General features: G+C 54.5%; 1 protein-coding gene across 1 annotated transcript; it reads right to left on the bottom strand.

The window, feature by feature from the left end:
* Positions 1-1,125: 1,125 nt before the first annotated feature.
* Positions 1,126-5,550, bottom strand: LOC136111237 (ADP-ribosylhydrolase ARH1-like). Its single transcript, XM_065855246.2, has 6 exons — positions 5,329-5,550; positions 4,155-4,253; positions 3,978-4,083; positions 2,773-2,852; positions 2,519-2,702; positions 1,126-1,889 (listed from the first exon to the last, which is right to left on the bottom strand). Exons 1-6 carry the CDS (start codon positions 5,519-5,521, stop codon positions 1,517-1,519), a joined length of 1,035 nt encoding a protein of 344 aa, XP_065711318.2. The 5' UTR covers positions 5,522-5,550; the 3' UTR covers positions 1,126-1,516.
* Positions 5,551-12,001: the final 6,451 nt, after the last annotated feature.

Here is a 12,001-nt window from a genome sequence, read left to right as displayed (position 1 = left end):
AAGGTGGTAAACCCCAGGTGGTCATCACCTCAAGGGCCCATACCCCTTGGAACGGTTAACCCTGGGGACCCATCATCCCTTGGGCCCATCATCCTTGGGATGGTTAATTCTGGAGGCCTATCAGCCAGGGCACTCATCACCCTTGGGGTGGTCTACAATGGGGCACAGCACACATAAGATTTTTAACCCTGTAGGCCCATCACCATGGGAGCCTATTGCCCAAAGGGTGGCAAAACTTGCTTTCCAATCACCTCTTGAGCCTATCACCCTTTGGTTTGTCAACCCCCATCAACCCAGGTATCCCATCACCCTTGGAGCGGTTAACCCTGGGGGCCCATCACATCTTTGGCCCATCACCCTCAGGGTGGTTAACCCCCAGGGCCAACATCGTTGCACACAACCACCCTTTGATGTGGATGACACTGGGGCCCATCACCATTGAGGTGTTTTACTCTGGTTTCCCATCACTCCTTGGGCCCTTCACCCTTGGCGTGGTTAACTGTGGGACCCATCAACCTTACAGTGGTTAACCCTGGGGGCCCATCACTCTTGGGCAGTTAAAGCCAGAGCAAAACACCCTTCAGGCACATCACCTTTGGGGTGGTTATCCCCACGGGCTCATCAGCTTGGTTTACCCTTTGGGCCCATCACATCTACGGCCCATCGCCCTTGGGGTTGTTAACCCTGGGGGCCCATCACCCTGGATGACCATCACTTCTTGCTTGGAAGGACCTTGGGCTGTGAGCATTAAGGTGACCATAAGTGGCAACATGAGAAGAAACTGTCACCATCCTGGGTAGCACTTAGGGGTGTGGCAGTAGGGTCATCCTCTCCTCTTGGCACTGACAAGCCCACCCTTTGAACACTGGGTCCAAGTCCCAAGCTACCAGTACAAGAGAGTGTGAGTGACTGTGAGAGAGTCCAGTAACAGGTCCTTGAGATGCTTCATGTCTGGGAGACTCTTGGAAGTGCTGTGTGACCCAGAACTGTTCAGCCTGGAGATTTGACTGTAGAGAGTCTCACACAGGTGGGATCTCAGCAGTGGCAGTGACAGGAAAAGAGATGCAGGGCACAAATCCAGACACAGAGTGATTCAGAAGGACACTTTTTTTACTGTGGGGGAGACTGAGGCTCCTTGGGAAATTCTGGGGTCTCTAACTAATGGAGAGATAAAAGGTCACCTGGATGTGGCTACAGTGCCCTCCCTGGGGCTTACCTGAGCTCCTCAGCACCCCTTGAAGGGCCCTGCTTCTTCCCAGGGTCTCTCAGGGGCCTCCTGAGCACCCCAGGACCCTGTGAAGTTGCCTGCAGCCCTCCCAGGGACTCTCCTGAGCTGCCCAAGGACCCTGTGAAGGTCACAGCTGAGCCCCACAGACCCTCCTGAGCCCTCCAGCACTCCAAGAAGCTCCCTGCTGACCCCCGGAGACCCAGGCCCTCCCAGGACCCCATGAAGGTCTCTGAAAAGGACTCACAGAGCCTTTCCCAGCAGGGGGACAGCAGGTGACAGGGTGGGGGCTCAGTGTCTCCCCCAGGCCAGTGCATGAAGGCGGTGGGCAGCGTCGTGCAGCCGCCCGCGGTGCTCAAGGCAGCTGTGCAGCCCAGGGGGGACGGACGCCAGCCCCCACCGCAAACCCCAGCACCCAGCAGCGATAGTCCCTGTCGAATCATTGTCCCCACCATGAAGCACCCCCCTGGCACACAGGTCTCCCCAGGATCCGCCGGCTGCCAGCAGGGCCTCCAGAGCCACCATGGGTGCGTCATGGCCACTGCGCCCTGGCCACCCCTCCAGTGCCCAGCCCATGTAGGCCACATCCCGCTCAGCTGGTGATGGAAGGGATGGCACCTGCGGTGGGCCACGACCCTCCAGAAGCCCACGGGATTCTAGGTACCTGCAGGGATATGGGAACATTGAGGTTACTGGGAACACTGGAATCATATGGGGACACTGGGGTCGCTGGGGATATTGGGATCAGCAGGGACACTGGACACATGGTGACAGTGGAGTCACTATCTACACTGGTGTCACTGGGGCCATCAGGGTCATTGGTGTTACCAGTGGCAACAGGATAATCAGTGACACTGGAAGTCGCCAGGTTACGGCTCTTCAGCAGCCCATGTGACACCAGGCACCTGTGGGGACACTGGGGACAGTTAGGACACCTGGGGGCACCATGGCAGTGGATGCAGTTGGGACAGGAGGGAAACTTAGAGCACCAGGGGCACTGAGGTCAGTGCGGGTGTGCGGTAGCCCTGGGCCACATTCCCACAGCTGAGGATGACAGAACTGTCAGGGACACTGAGGGCAGCAGGGACAGGATGGGCACTGATAACCCTGCAGACAGACTGGGCACCAGGGTCAGCAGTGACATCAGTGACAGTGGGACAGAGGACTCTGGAGACATCCAGGCACTGGGCCAGAGCACTGACACCAATGCAGCGCATCTCCACGACTGAGAGAGGGCCTCGCAGGCACCAGTGACACCACTGACCCCCTGAGCTCCTCCCAGTACCCCCTCACCGGTGCCAGGCATCCCCAAAGAAGGACCAGGCAGCAGCATTGTCTTCCACAGCCATGCCAGCTCCCTCCACGTAGTCCCATGCAAGGGGCAGGACTCGCAGCAGCTCAGCCCCCCAGCGCTCTGGGGGCTCTCCCCGAGCCCCCAGTGCCCCAAAGAGGGCCACCGCCAGCGCCCCGAGGTACCCTGCAAGGACAGGGATTTCAGGGGGGCTGTAGTGTCCCCTCCTCCCCGTCCCACTCTGCCTGGCACCTACCCGTGGGGTGGTGGTGTGTCATGCGCCCACTCTCGATGCTCACCCGGATCAGCGTTGGCAGCTCCCAGGCATGTGGGTACCTGCATTGGTATCAGCCCTGTCTCTGTCCTCTCCTGTCCCCTTCCTGTCCCTGTATCCCTTGTTCCCTATCACCATCCGACCACCCTTGTCCCCACTGTCCTTGTCCCAGCTGTCCCCATCTCCCCTGGCCCTGCCACCTCCATGTCCCCCTCTCATCTGTTCTGTGACCCCTATGTCCCATCCTCTTTATCAATGTCCCCATGTTCTCTGTCCACTATGACTCCCTGTCCCCAGTCCCCCAGGTCAGACAACCCTGGATCCCCCATCCTCACTGTCCCCAGCTTCCCAACTCCAGCACCACCATATCCCCAATGCCTGGTCCTTGTCCTCTCCAGCTCCAACATCCCCATGTTGCCGTCCCCCTGTGTCCCCACTCCTCCACTTCTCACACCCCCATGTTTCTGTTATCCCATCCCTAACACCTCATGTCCCCTTCCCTCCAGCTCTGTCACCCTCACATCCCTATCCCCCAAGCTCTGACACCTACATGTCCCCGTCACCATGTCTCCTTATACCCTCTTGTCCCTGCCTCCCATGTCCCCATCCCCCCTTGGTCTGAGAGCCTTGTGTCCCAATCCCTTTTCCCTCCATGTTCCTGTCTCTTCCAGCTCTGACACCCTCAGGTCCCCACTCCTCCAGCTCTAACAGCCCCCTGTCCCCACACCCCATGGCCCCATCTTCCTATGTCCCCATCCCTACAGCTCTAACACCCCTGTGTCCCTGTACCTGACTATCCCATGGCCCTGACATCCCATTACCCGACAGCCCCGCTATGTCCCCATCTCTCCATCTCTGACACTCCAGTATCCCTGTCCCTCTTTTGTCCCCCTTCTCCCCATGTCTCTATCCCTGCCCCAGCTCTGATATCCTCATGTCTCCATTGATCCAGATCTGACACCTGTCTCCCTGTTCATGGCCCCTCTGTGTCCCTGTCCTCTCCATGTCCCTGTTCCCAACTCCCCTGTGTCCCCATTCCACCTGCTCTGACATTCACATCCCTCCAGCTCTGATGTCCCCATCCCTATCCTGTCCCCATCTCTGACACCTCCGTCCTGCTGTCCCTATGTGTGCCCCCATGTTCCCATCCCCCCTGCCACTGTCCTTTTCCCTGTCCATGTCCCTACCTCAGGCCGATGGCCAGGCTGCGCATGGCAGCCCCACAGCCAGTGCCAGTGGGGTTGAAGGGGATGCGATAGCCCTCAGGCTCCCCAGGTCGCAGTTGCGAAGTGCCTGGGGGAAATCGGGGGTGTGAGGCCTCCTGGCACAGCCTGGCTCCCTGCAGACCCTTGGACCCCACTCACCCAGGATGCTGGTGGGTCCTGGCTTGCGACCGTCCATGTCACCCATGGCGGCCACGTAGCGGCGAGACAGCTCCTGCAGGAGGGGTTCCCCCTCCAGACCTGAGTGGGGGGTTAGTGAGTACCCCCTGGGCCACCCACTGGAGGGGAGGGACAGGTCCCATGCACCCCCCAAAACTGAAGGGGAAGAGGAGGACCCTCACTGCACTACCACCAAACGGTGGAGAAACCACTCCATAGACAACCCAAAACTGAAGGGGAAGGAGGACACCCCCCATAGACACTCAGAAGTGGAGGGAAAAGGGGACACCCCCATGGAACCCCAAAACCTGAGAGGAAGGGTGACACCCTGCATGGACCCCCAAAACCTGAGAGGAAGGGTGACAGCCCCCATGGATACCTCAAAACTGAAGGGAAAAGGGGACATGGCACCATGTGCTCTAAAGCTGGAGAGGAAGGATGACATTTCCCATGCACCCCCCACTCAACAGGAGAAGTGGGACAACATCCATCAACACCCCAAAAATCAGGAGAACTGGGGAATCCTCCTGAGAACCCCAAACTGGGTTGCAAAGAGGCAACCGGGTCCCTGAGCCCTCCAAATCGGTAAGAGGAAATGTACTGCCCCACCATCCCACCCCTAGCACCAAATACGGGAGGAAATGGAACACAAATTTCTACAAACTGTGAGGAAAAATAAGACCTCCTCCTCTGAGGGGAAATGGGGATGCCCCTGATTTTTTGGAGGGGAAATAGGAAGCCTCACTGGAGGCCCTATAAAGAGGTTGGAATTAGGATGTCCCCCAACACCCTTCCTGGGCTGGCTGGGGACCCCCAAAAGCCCCTCACAGGGACCCTCCAAGTATACAAGGCCTCCAGAATTCCCTCAAGAACCCCCTATAGCAGCTCAGAGGTATAACAGGGACCCCCAAACCTCCTCAGAGACTTCCCCATATAGCCTAGGGGTATAACAGGGACCCCCACCATGCTGCCCAAAGCTTATAACAGGGACCTTCAACCCCTCCAGGGAACCCAAAGTACAACAGGGACAGCTCACAGCCCCAGAACATCGGCCTGGCGTTCGATGGGGACCTCACCCCCTGGGGACCCCACCCCCTGGGGACCCTTGCCTGTGTCTGTGTGGTGCAGGGGAGACCCCGGCTTCCCTCCCCCGCACCTGTGGCCAGGCCTTCAGCAGTCGCGAGGTGGAGGATGGTGTCATCACTGACGGGCCACCCTGGGGGCTTGAGGGTGATGGCCTCCAGCCCCCCCAGCTCAGCCAGCTCGGCGTGGATCTGGGGTCCCGAGGTGCAGTACTCCCAGAGGCCTGCCCGGTACCCAAGAGCATCCCCCACCCCACTCAGCACCATAGCTGCTTCATAGGCTTCCACCGAGGGCACCCTGGGGAAACAGTGGGGTTTCAGGGGGGGTCCAGTTATGGGGCGCTTGCCGGGAGCCCCGGGGGCACTCACGTCTCCTCCATTGCAGCAGCAGCTGGGGACGCCCATCAGGTTCGGGGCACGGTGCCAGTGCTGGCCGGGGGCCCTTAAGGAGGATGAGGACACCCCAGGGGGCCCAAAGAGAGCTGGGGGTACTCAAAGGGGCATGAAGGAGCTGGGGGGGCACCCAAAGGGGACTGGGGGACACCCAAAGGGACCTGAGAGGCACCCAAAGAGGCATGGAGGCACATGTGGGGCACCCAGAGGGGCACACAGGCACACTGGGGGCACCCAAAGGGAACACCCAGAGGGGAGAGAGGCCTCAAAAGGATTTGAGGCACAAGGGGATGGGTTTTAGCAAGGCCCGGGGCACAGCAGTGACAGAGAGAAAAGGAGCATCTCCAAGGGAAAGTGTTTCTGCCAATTATTTTCCCTTCCTTGTTTCAAAGGGACAGGGCAAAAACACAGCCCTGAGCCATATTTTGGGGCAAGATCCCTGAAACTCCTATTGCCTGGGTCCAGCCAGGATGGGGCAGCAATATGCAGCCCCACTCTGACAACTGTTGTCATCTTCAACCTGAAACTGCTCTGGTTTGCTATTCAAAAATAGGAAATTAATGTTAGGTGGTGGGCAGCGAGCAGTTAAAAGATCATCCTTAAATTTCAGAGCCTTAATTATGGATTCAAGCAGCGAAGCCTTGGCACAGGTCCTGGGCCAGGCCCAGAAAAGTAAAAAGCCTCTCTCCCCAGCAACAGGTTTTCGTAGCCCTAATTATGTCAAACGAGACACAACCTTTGAACTGTTTGAAAATATCCTGTTCAGGAAAGTGACGGGTGGCCGGTAGTAAAATAGTTGAATAATTACATTTGAAATTCATCATCAGCTTGTGAAAATTATATTTTAAAAAAAAGGTGTAAAACAATAACATTTTTTTAACGTACGTCTGTTCAGACACACGGGAATTGAGGATTCCTCCTGCCACGCTCCAAAGAGCGCATCCAAGTCTTGAAGAGGAAGCCGTGGGCCCTGGGGCTCAGGGCCAGGAACGGACACGGCTCCGCAGACCCCGCGGGTCCGGACGGGGCTGGAGCATCCGGGTGGGCCTGGTGTCCACCAGGGTCACCCCACGACACCCTCCGGCCCCGGCCCCGGCCCCTCCAGCTCGGCCCTGCTCCCTCCTCTGCCGCCTCCTCACCAGGACTTTCCTTCCTGCCCCCCTGCCCAGCTCCCCCTGTTCTCCCCGCCCCTCTGTCCCTTCCCCTCCTCCCGGCTGCCCCGGGGCCGCGGGTGTCCCCGCAGGGTCGGACACGCTGGGAACTGCAGTCCTGGGCACGGCGCTGCCGGCGCCGTTTGCTTTTGGAACACACGGTTTGTGCTCCAGCTGAGGCCCGGGCGAGGTGGGGCCGGGCCCACCCGTGAGGAGCGCAGGCACCGGCCCCCTGAGCCCAGAGCCCCGGATCCCCCCAGCCCACTCCCCTGCAGCTGTCCCAGCCCAGCAGCTCCCTGACTGTCCCTGTGGATCTGGGAAGCCCCCATCTAAGAACGAGCAACACCACTGTGTTTTCTTGTGTGGAGGACAGTCAAGCAACCAGAGTGACAGAAGAGGGAGCGCAGGGCAGACAGAGTAAGAAGTGCGTGAACTCTGAGTAGCCAGGCAGTGCAGAGTCAGCGAGTCCTTCCCGCAGGCCACAGTTCATCAACAGCTGCTCCACCACGCTCCCTGCCCGGGGGTCCAGTCGGGCAGGAGCAGACTGCTCCAGCATGGGTCCCCACAGGGTCACAAGTCCTGCCACAAATCTGCTCCAGCCAGGAGCCTGCCCCCACGCAGGCTTCCCGCAGGGTCACAGCTCCTTTGGGTGCCTCCCCTTGATCGGCGGGGTCCGCCATGGGCTGCAGGAGGATCTCTGCTCCAGCACCTGGAGCACCTTCCCCCCTCCTTCTTCACTGACCTGGCTTAGTGTCTGCAGAGTAGTTCCTCTCACATGTTCTCGTCCTTTCTTCCAGCTGCTGTTGCCCAGCAGTTTTCCAAGCTCTTCTTAAATACGTTATCACAGAGGTGCTCCCACCATCACTGATGATCTTGGCCTTGGCTGATGATCTTGCAGCCTGCTGGCCTTGGCTCTATTGGACATGGGTGAAGCTTCTAGAAAATCCTCACAGAAGCCACCCCTGTAACCCCCCCTGCTCCTAAAACCTTGCTACACAAACCCAATACTTGTGAGGTTACTTTTCTTTTTCTTTCTCCATGGTTATCACTGGAACCAGGCTGGCAGGAGCTCCAGTTTCTTTAAAAAATTATTTAGCGATGCAGTTACACAACCATTTATGCTTAGAGATTTACTCTTTGGCACTACAAGGCACTGTGTAGCTCACCTTTAGTGCTCTTGGAGGAAAAAGAGGAAAAAGGAAGGAAATTTTGTGAGTGTGGCAGCTCAGTCGCCTGCAGTTACAGAGGAGCTTTGAAATGCAGTTGTGTACAGGTGGCCTTTCATGTGCTGTTCTTCCAAGGTTACTTGAACCACAATCCCACCAAAGCCAACGAGCACTGCGTGAGAGCATCATGAACAATGAGCTGGAACCTGCCTGGGGAATATGCGTTTTACCCCTAAATTGAATTGGTACTTTGGACAACAAATGGAACATGTTAGCATGCTTTCTGCAGTACATGAGTGATACCCACAGTGGGAACAAGTCTCCCTGTTGCTTAATTAGCACTGTAGTTTCACAGATGTTCTAGGTTAGTGATGCCTAAAGAAATACCCTCCCTTTCTCTGGCCATTTGTTCCCATTGTGACCCTTGGGTCAGTGCAAAGTGCTTGTGCATTTGCTCAGTGAACCACCCAGCACAACCGATGGAGCTGAACACTAATTCAACAAACACACAGAGCACTCGCTGTAATTCTCCTTGATTTCCCTGGTCTTGTTCACTGTGCAGATGTGCTGGCACCAGAAGGACACCAGCACAAGGGAGGGACACGATGCCTGGGAGCAGGGGGACTATTTCTGTAAGCAGCAGTACTGTTAGAAACACCAGTTAAAAACATCTCATAGAGCTGCAGGGTTCAGCTTTTTCATTTTGAAACAAGGAACATGTTTTCAAACTGATTTATAGTGCAAATCAAACAGCCAGGAACAAAATGATGGACTCTGCCAGAACATACAGTAACTTTTTATGATGTCTCATCCCTCTTTCTCCCTGCTTCAGCCAGCTGGTGCCCAGGGAAAGAGTGGACTTCAGGTTTTGATATTGAAGGGTTTATGGCATAAACAGGGTGGGGCCATAGGCCACAACCACAAAGCAATGCCCTGATCCTGTAAATGGGGTCTTGGAGTACTCTTGGAGTACTGAAAACCTGCATGAGAGTTGGTACAGCAGGGGCTGCTAGAGCCAAATCTCTGAGGAGACTGTGGCTGAAAGACAATATTGACATACCCAAAGGCTTCATCAGCATGAGGTTCTGTAAAGTCAGGTTCTTTCATTAAATGGTTTTGATTAACTCTGTGCTCCACTTTGTGCATGGAGACTCCATAGGAGACAAAAAGATGACAGACTTTGGATCACTTGAAGTCTATTATGATACTAGAATCACTGCAGATTCCAAGAGAAAATTCACCCAGTTCCTTCGGTGAAGAAGGTGGGCTCAGAAGACAGGCACCTTGAGCTCTGAAGATGTTCTGAATGAGCCACATCTAGGGCTAGACGGCACCACATCAGTCTGGATGGCCTGTTCCACCAGCATGCTGCTGATTCTCTTCTCCTCTGGGGAAAAAGTTGGTTCTTCATCCAGAATATTTTGAAGCATCTCTCTATTCACATCAGAACTGGAGGGAGCTGGGTCATTCAACTTGGAGGTTGTGTTGATCAGACTCTTCGAATGAATCAGTTCCGTTAGCTGTGTCCTCCCTGACAGAGGACAGTGTGACACATCTCTGGGAGGAGCAGCAACGTTTCACTTTCCTCGTCCTTGGACATGAGGGTGGGTGCGGATGAGGTTGTCAGCTGCTGCAGCTCTCGGTCGCTGAGTGTGGTGAGGGCGAGGGCAGCAGCGCTTCCCAGGGCAGAAGATGTTGAGGTGTCAGCTCCAGGTGCTTTGGGGAGAGCTCTTGTCTCATCGTGAAGTGCACTGTACAGCGTCCAGGCTCCTGCTCTCCTCTCTCCATGAGGGCTGCATGGCAGAAACATGCGGCGAGGGAAAAACTGATGTGACTTTTCTCTTTGATCCAGCAGTCTTATGTTCTTATACTGTTGGGCTCACATAATCATATGAATGGACATTTGAACATTTAGAATTTCTGTTTCTTGTCTTATTTTCCAGATGTCCCTTCATCTACACTTTTTTTCTGCCTGGGGAGGGCAAGTTGGGCCTCATGCTAGGAAGCAGAATTTGCTGCTGGGGGCTCTCAGCGGGGCTGAAGAATAACTCTGTGGTGCCACTTCTGGGAGTTTATCCTTGGAAACAGAGGCAAGAGAGGCCTTTCCCATGGTCCAGAAGAAACTGCGCAGACTCGTGCATACTTTCTGGGTTATGCAAGGAAAGCTAGATGCCAGCCACAGATCAGGAGTCTTTCCAGATTACTCCCTGATCAGTCAAATGACCTATTTTTCATGGGTTTCTCATAGGAATAAGATTTGTGAGCAGGCACAGAAGGGTTTCTGTCCTGGGCCTGGCTGCGATGCAGGTAACTTTTCATCGCAGCCTGCATGGTGCTGATTTGAGTGCTGACAGCACTCTGATGTTCAGCTATGGCAGAGCAGGGCTTGCACAGAACCAAGGCCTTCTCTGTTTCTCAGTCCGCTGCCACAGGGAGCTGGCTGGGTGTGCGCGGGAGGTTGGAGGGGACACAGCCGGGACAGCTGTCCCAAGCTGACTGAACAGGTATCATGCTCCATAGCTTGTAGCATCATGCTCAGCAAGAAAACCTGTACTAGGGTGAGTCTTTCCAAGACAGCCATTGCCAGAAGATTGCTGGGCATCAGTTTGCTGGTGAGAGGCAGTCAATGGTTGCTATCGCATCGTTTTCCTTTTTTTTGCCCTGGAATCATTAAATTGTCCTTACATGAACCCTCACTTTTTTCTTGCTTTTGCTCTTTCTTTCCTCTCCCCCATCCCACTGCAGAGAGAAAAGGAGTGAGCGAGCAGCTGGCGCGGGCTTAGCTGCTGGACGGGGCAAACACTCCAGTTTCCTACCTTGTTGAACAAACACTACAAAAATGACCTTACTCCAGATGTGAATACGTGTTGCGAAGCAGTTGTAACAGCCATTTGCTGTGCCTGCAGTTGCCAGCATGAGAGATGCCCTAACCTGACCTGCAGAGCAGTCAAATACTCACCTTGTGCTTTGTGCCTCTTGATGTTTTTTCCAGGAGGTCTGTGTCATGATCTTAATATTAGGAGGAAGCGAGAGACCAAAGCTCTCAGTTGCTCTGGCTTCCCCATTTGAGGGACCTCAGTGTCTGCAACACATGCCCTGGTTGTTTGCTGTTACTTTACACTAATAGGTTATTAAGCAGAGAGAGAAAGAAGAAAATACAGGTATTCAGGGAGTAGTTCGTGATGCTGGCATCTGTGTACTAGCAGGTGTCAAGTGATGTTTGGTATGTTGTTAGCTCCTGAAAAATAGTGGTTCCCTAGGTTTATGTTGTCTTTAGCACTTGACAGGTATCTCAGTCTGGAACAAAAAATTAGAACAATATTTATAAAAAGATAAAAAATGCAAGTACATTAACAAAAATCTGCTGAAGTTGAAGGAGATGCTAAGCCTTTCTGATTATGGGTGTTTGGATTGGCACCTGATCTGAAATTTGCCACGTCAGTTTCTTGGGAAAACACAAGAAAATCTGTGTGGAATGTAGCCAAAGAAATTGCACCCTTGGGAGTCTGTGTGCTCGTAGCCATATAGGAAGTAAAAAAGATTTGGAGCTAGGACTAGTTCCCAAGAGTAAAACATTTCTAGAGGATTTTCTTTCTCCTTTCTTCACTTTTGCCCATGTGTCTGCAGCACTGGAGGAAGCAGCATGGATGGGCTGTGTGTGTAGGGTGAGAGGAGAAAGTTTTACTACATGGGATTGCTAATGGAAGAGCCAAATCGAGTTGTTTCTGCTTCAGAAAGAAGGGGACAATTCTACCCTCAATGACACTGCTCTGAATCCAGCACACATTCAGGGAGGCTTTTATCCAAAGCCAAATCATAATTACCTTTAACAGGGAATGCAACTGGAAGAAGAAAGAAAACATGGAAAAGAGGAAAAGCATTGGCATGCAGTTAAAAAAGAAAAGAGCTGAGCTGTCTCAGAGGCCAGCTCAGCCCAACTTGCTTCCACTAGTAAAGGCCATTGCAGCATGGAGGGGAAAAAAAAAGACTCTGGTGCTGGGACAATGATCTTCCGTGCAGGTGGTGATGAAATTGCG

This window comes from Patagioenas fasciata, chromosome 23, assembly GCF_037038585.1.
Source record: "Patagioenas fasciata isolate bPatFas1 chromosome 23, bPatFas1.hap1, whole genome shotgun sequence".
Classification (NCBI taxonomy): Eukaryota; Metazoa; Chordata; class Aves; order Columbiformes; family Columbidae; genus Patagioenas; species Patagioenas fasciata.
This window is presented reverse-complemented; position numbering and strand designations above follow the sequence as displayed.

Excerpts from the sequence above, each read along its gene's own strand:
- LOC136111237 (XM_065855246.2), bottom strand. The coding sequence starts at position 5,521 with ATGGTGCTGAGTGGGGTGGGGGATGCTCTTGGGTACCGGGCAGGCCTC. Across the intron at positions 2,703-2,772 it reads GACACACCACCACCCCACGG|GGTACCTCGGGGCGCTGGCG; the intron begins GTAGGTGCCAGG and ends CTGTCCTTGCAG. Across the intron at positions 1,890-2,518 it reads TTTGGGGATGCCTGGCACCG|GTACCTAGAATCCCGTGGGC; the intron begins GTGAGGGGGTAC and ends ATATCCCTGCAG.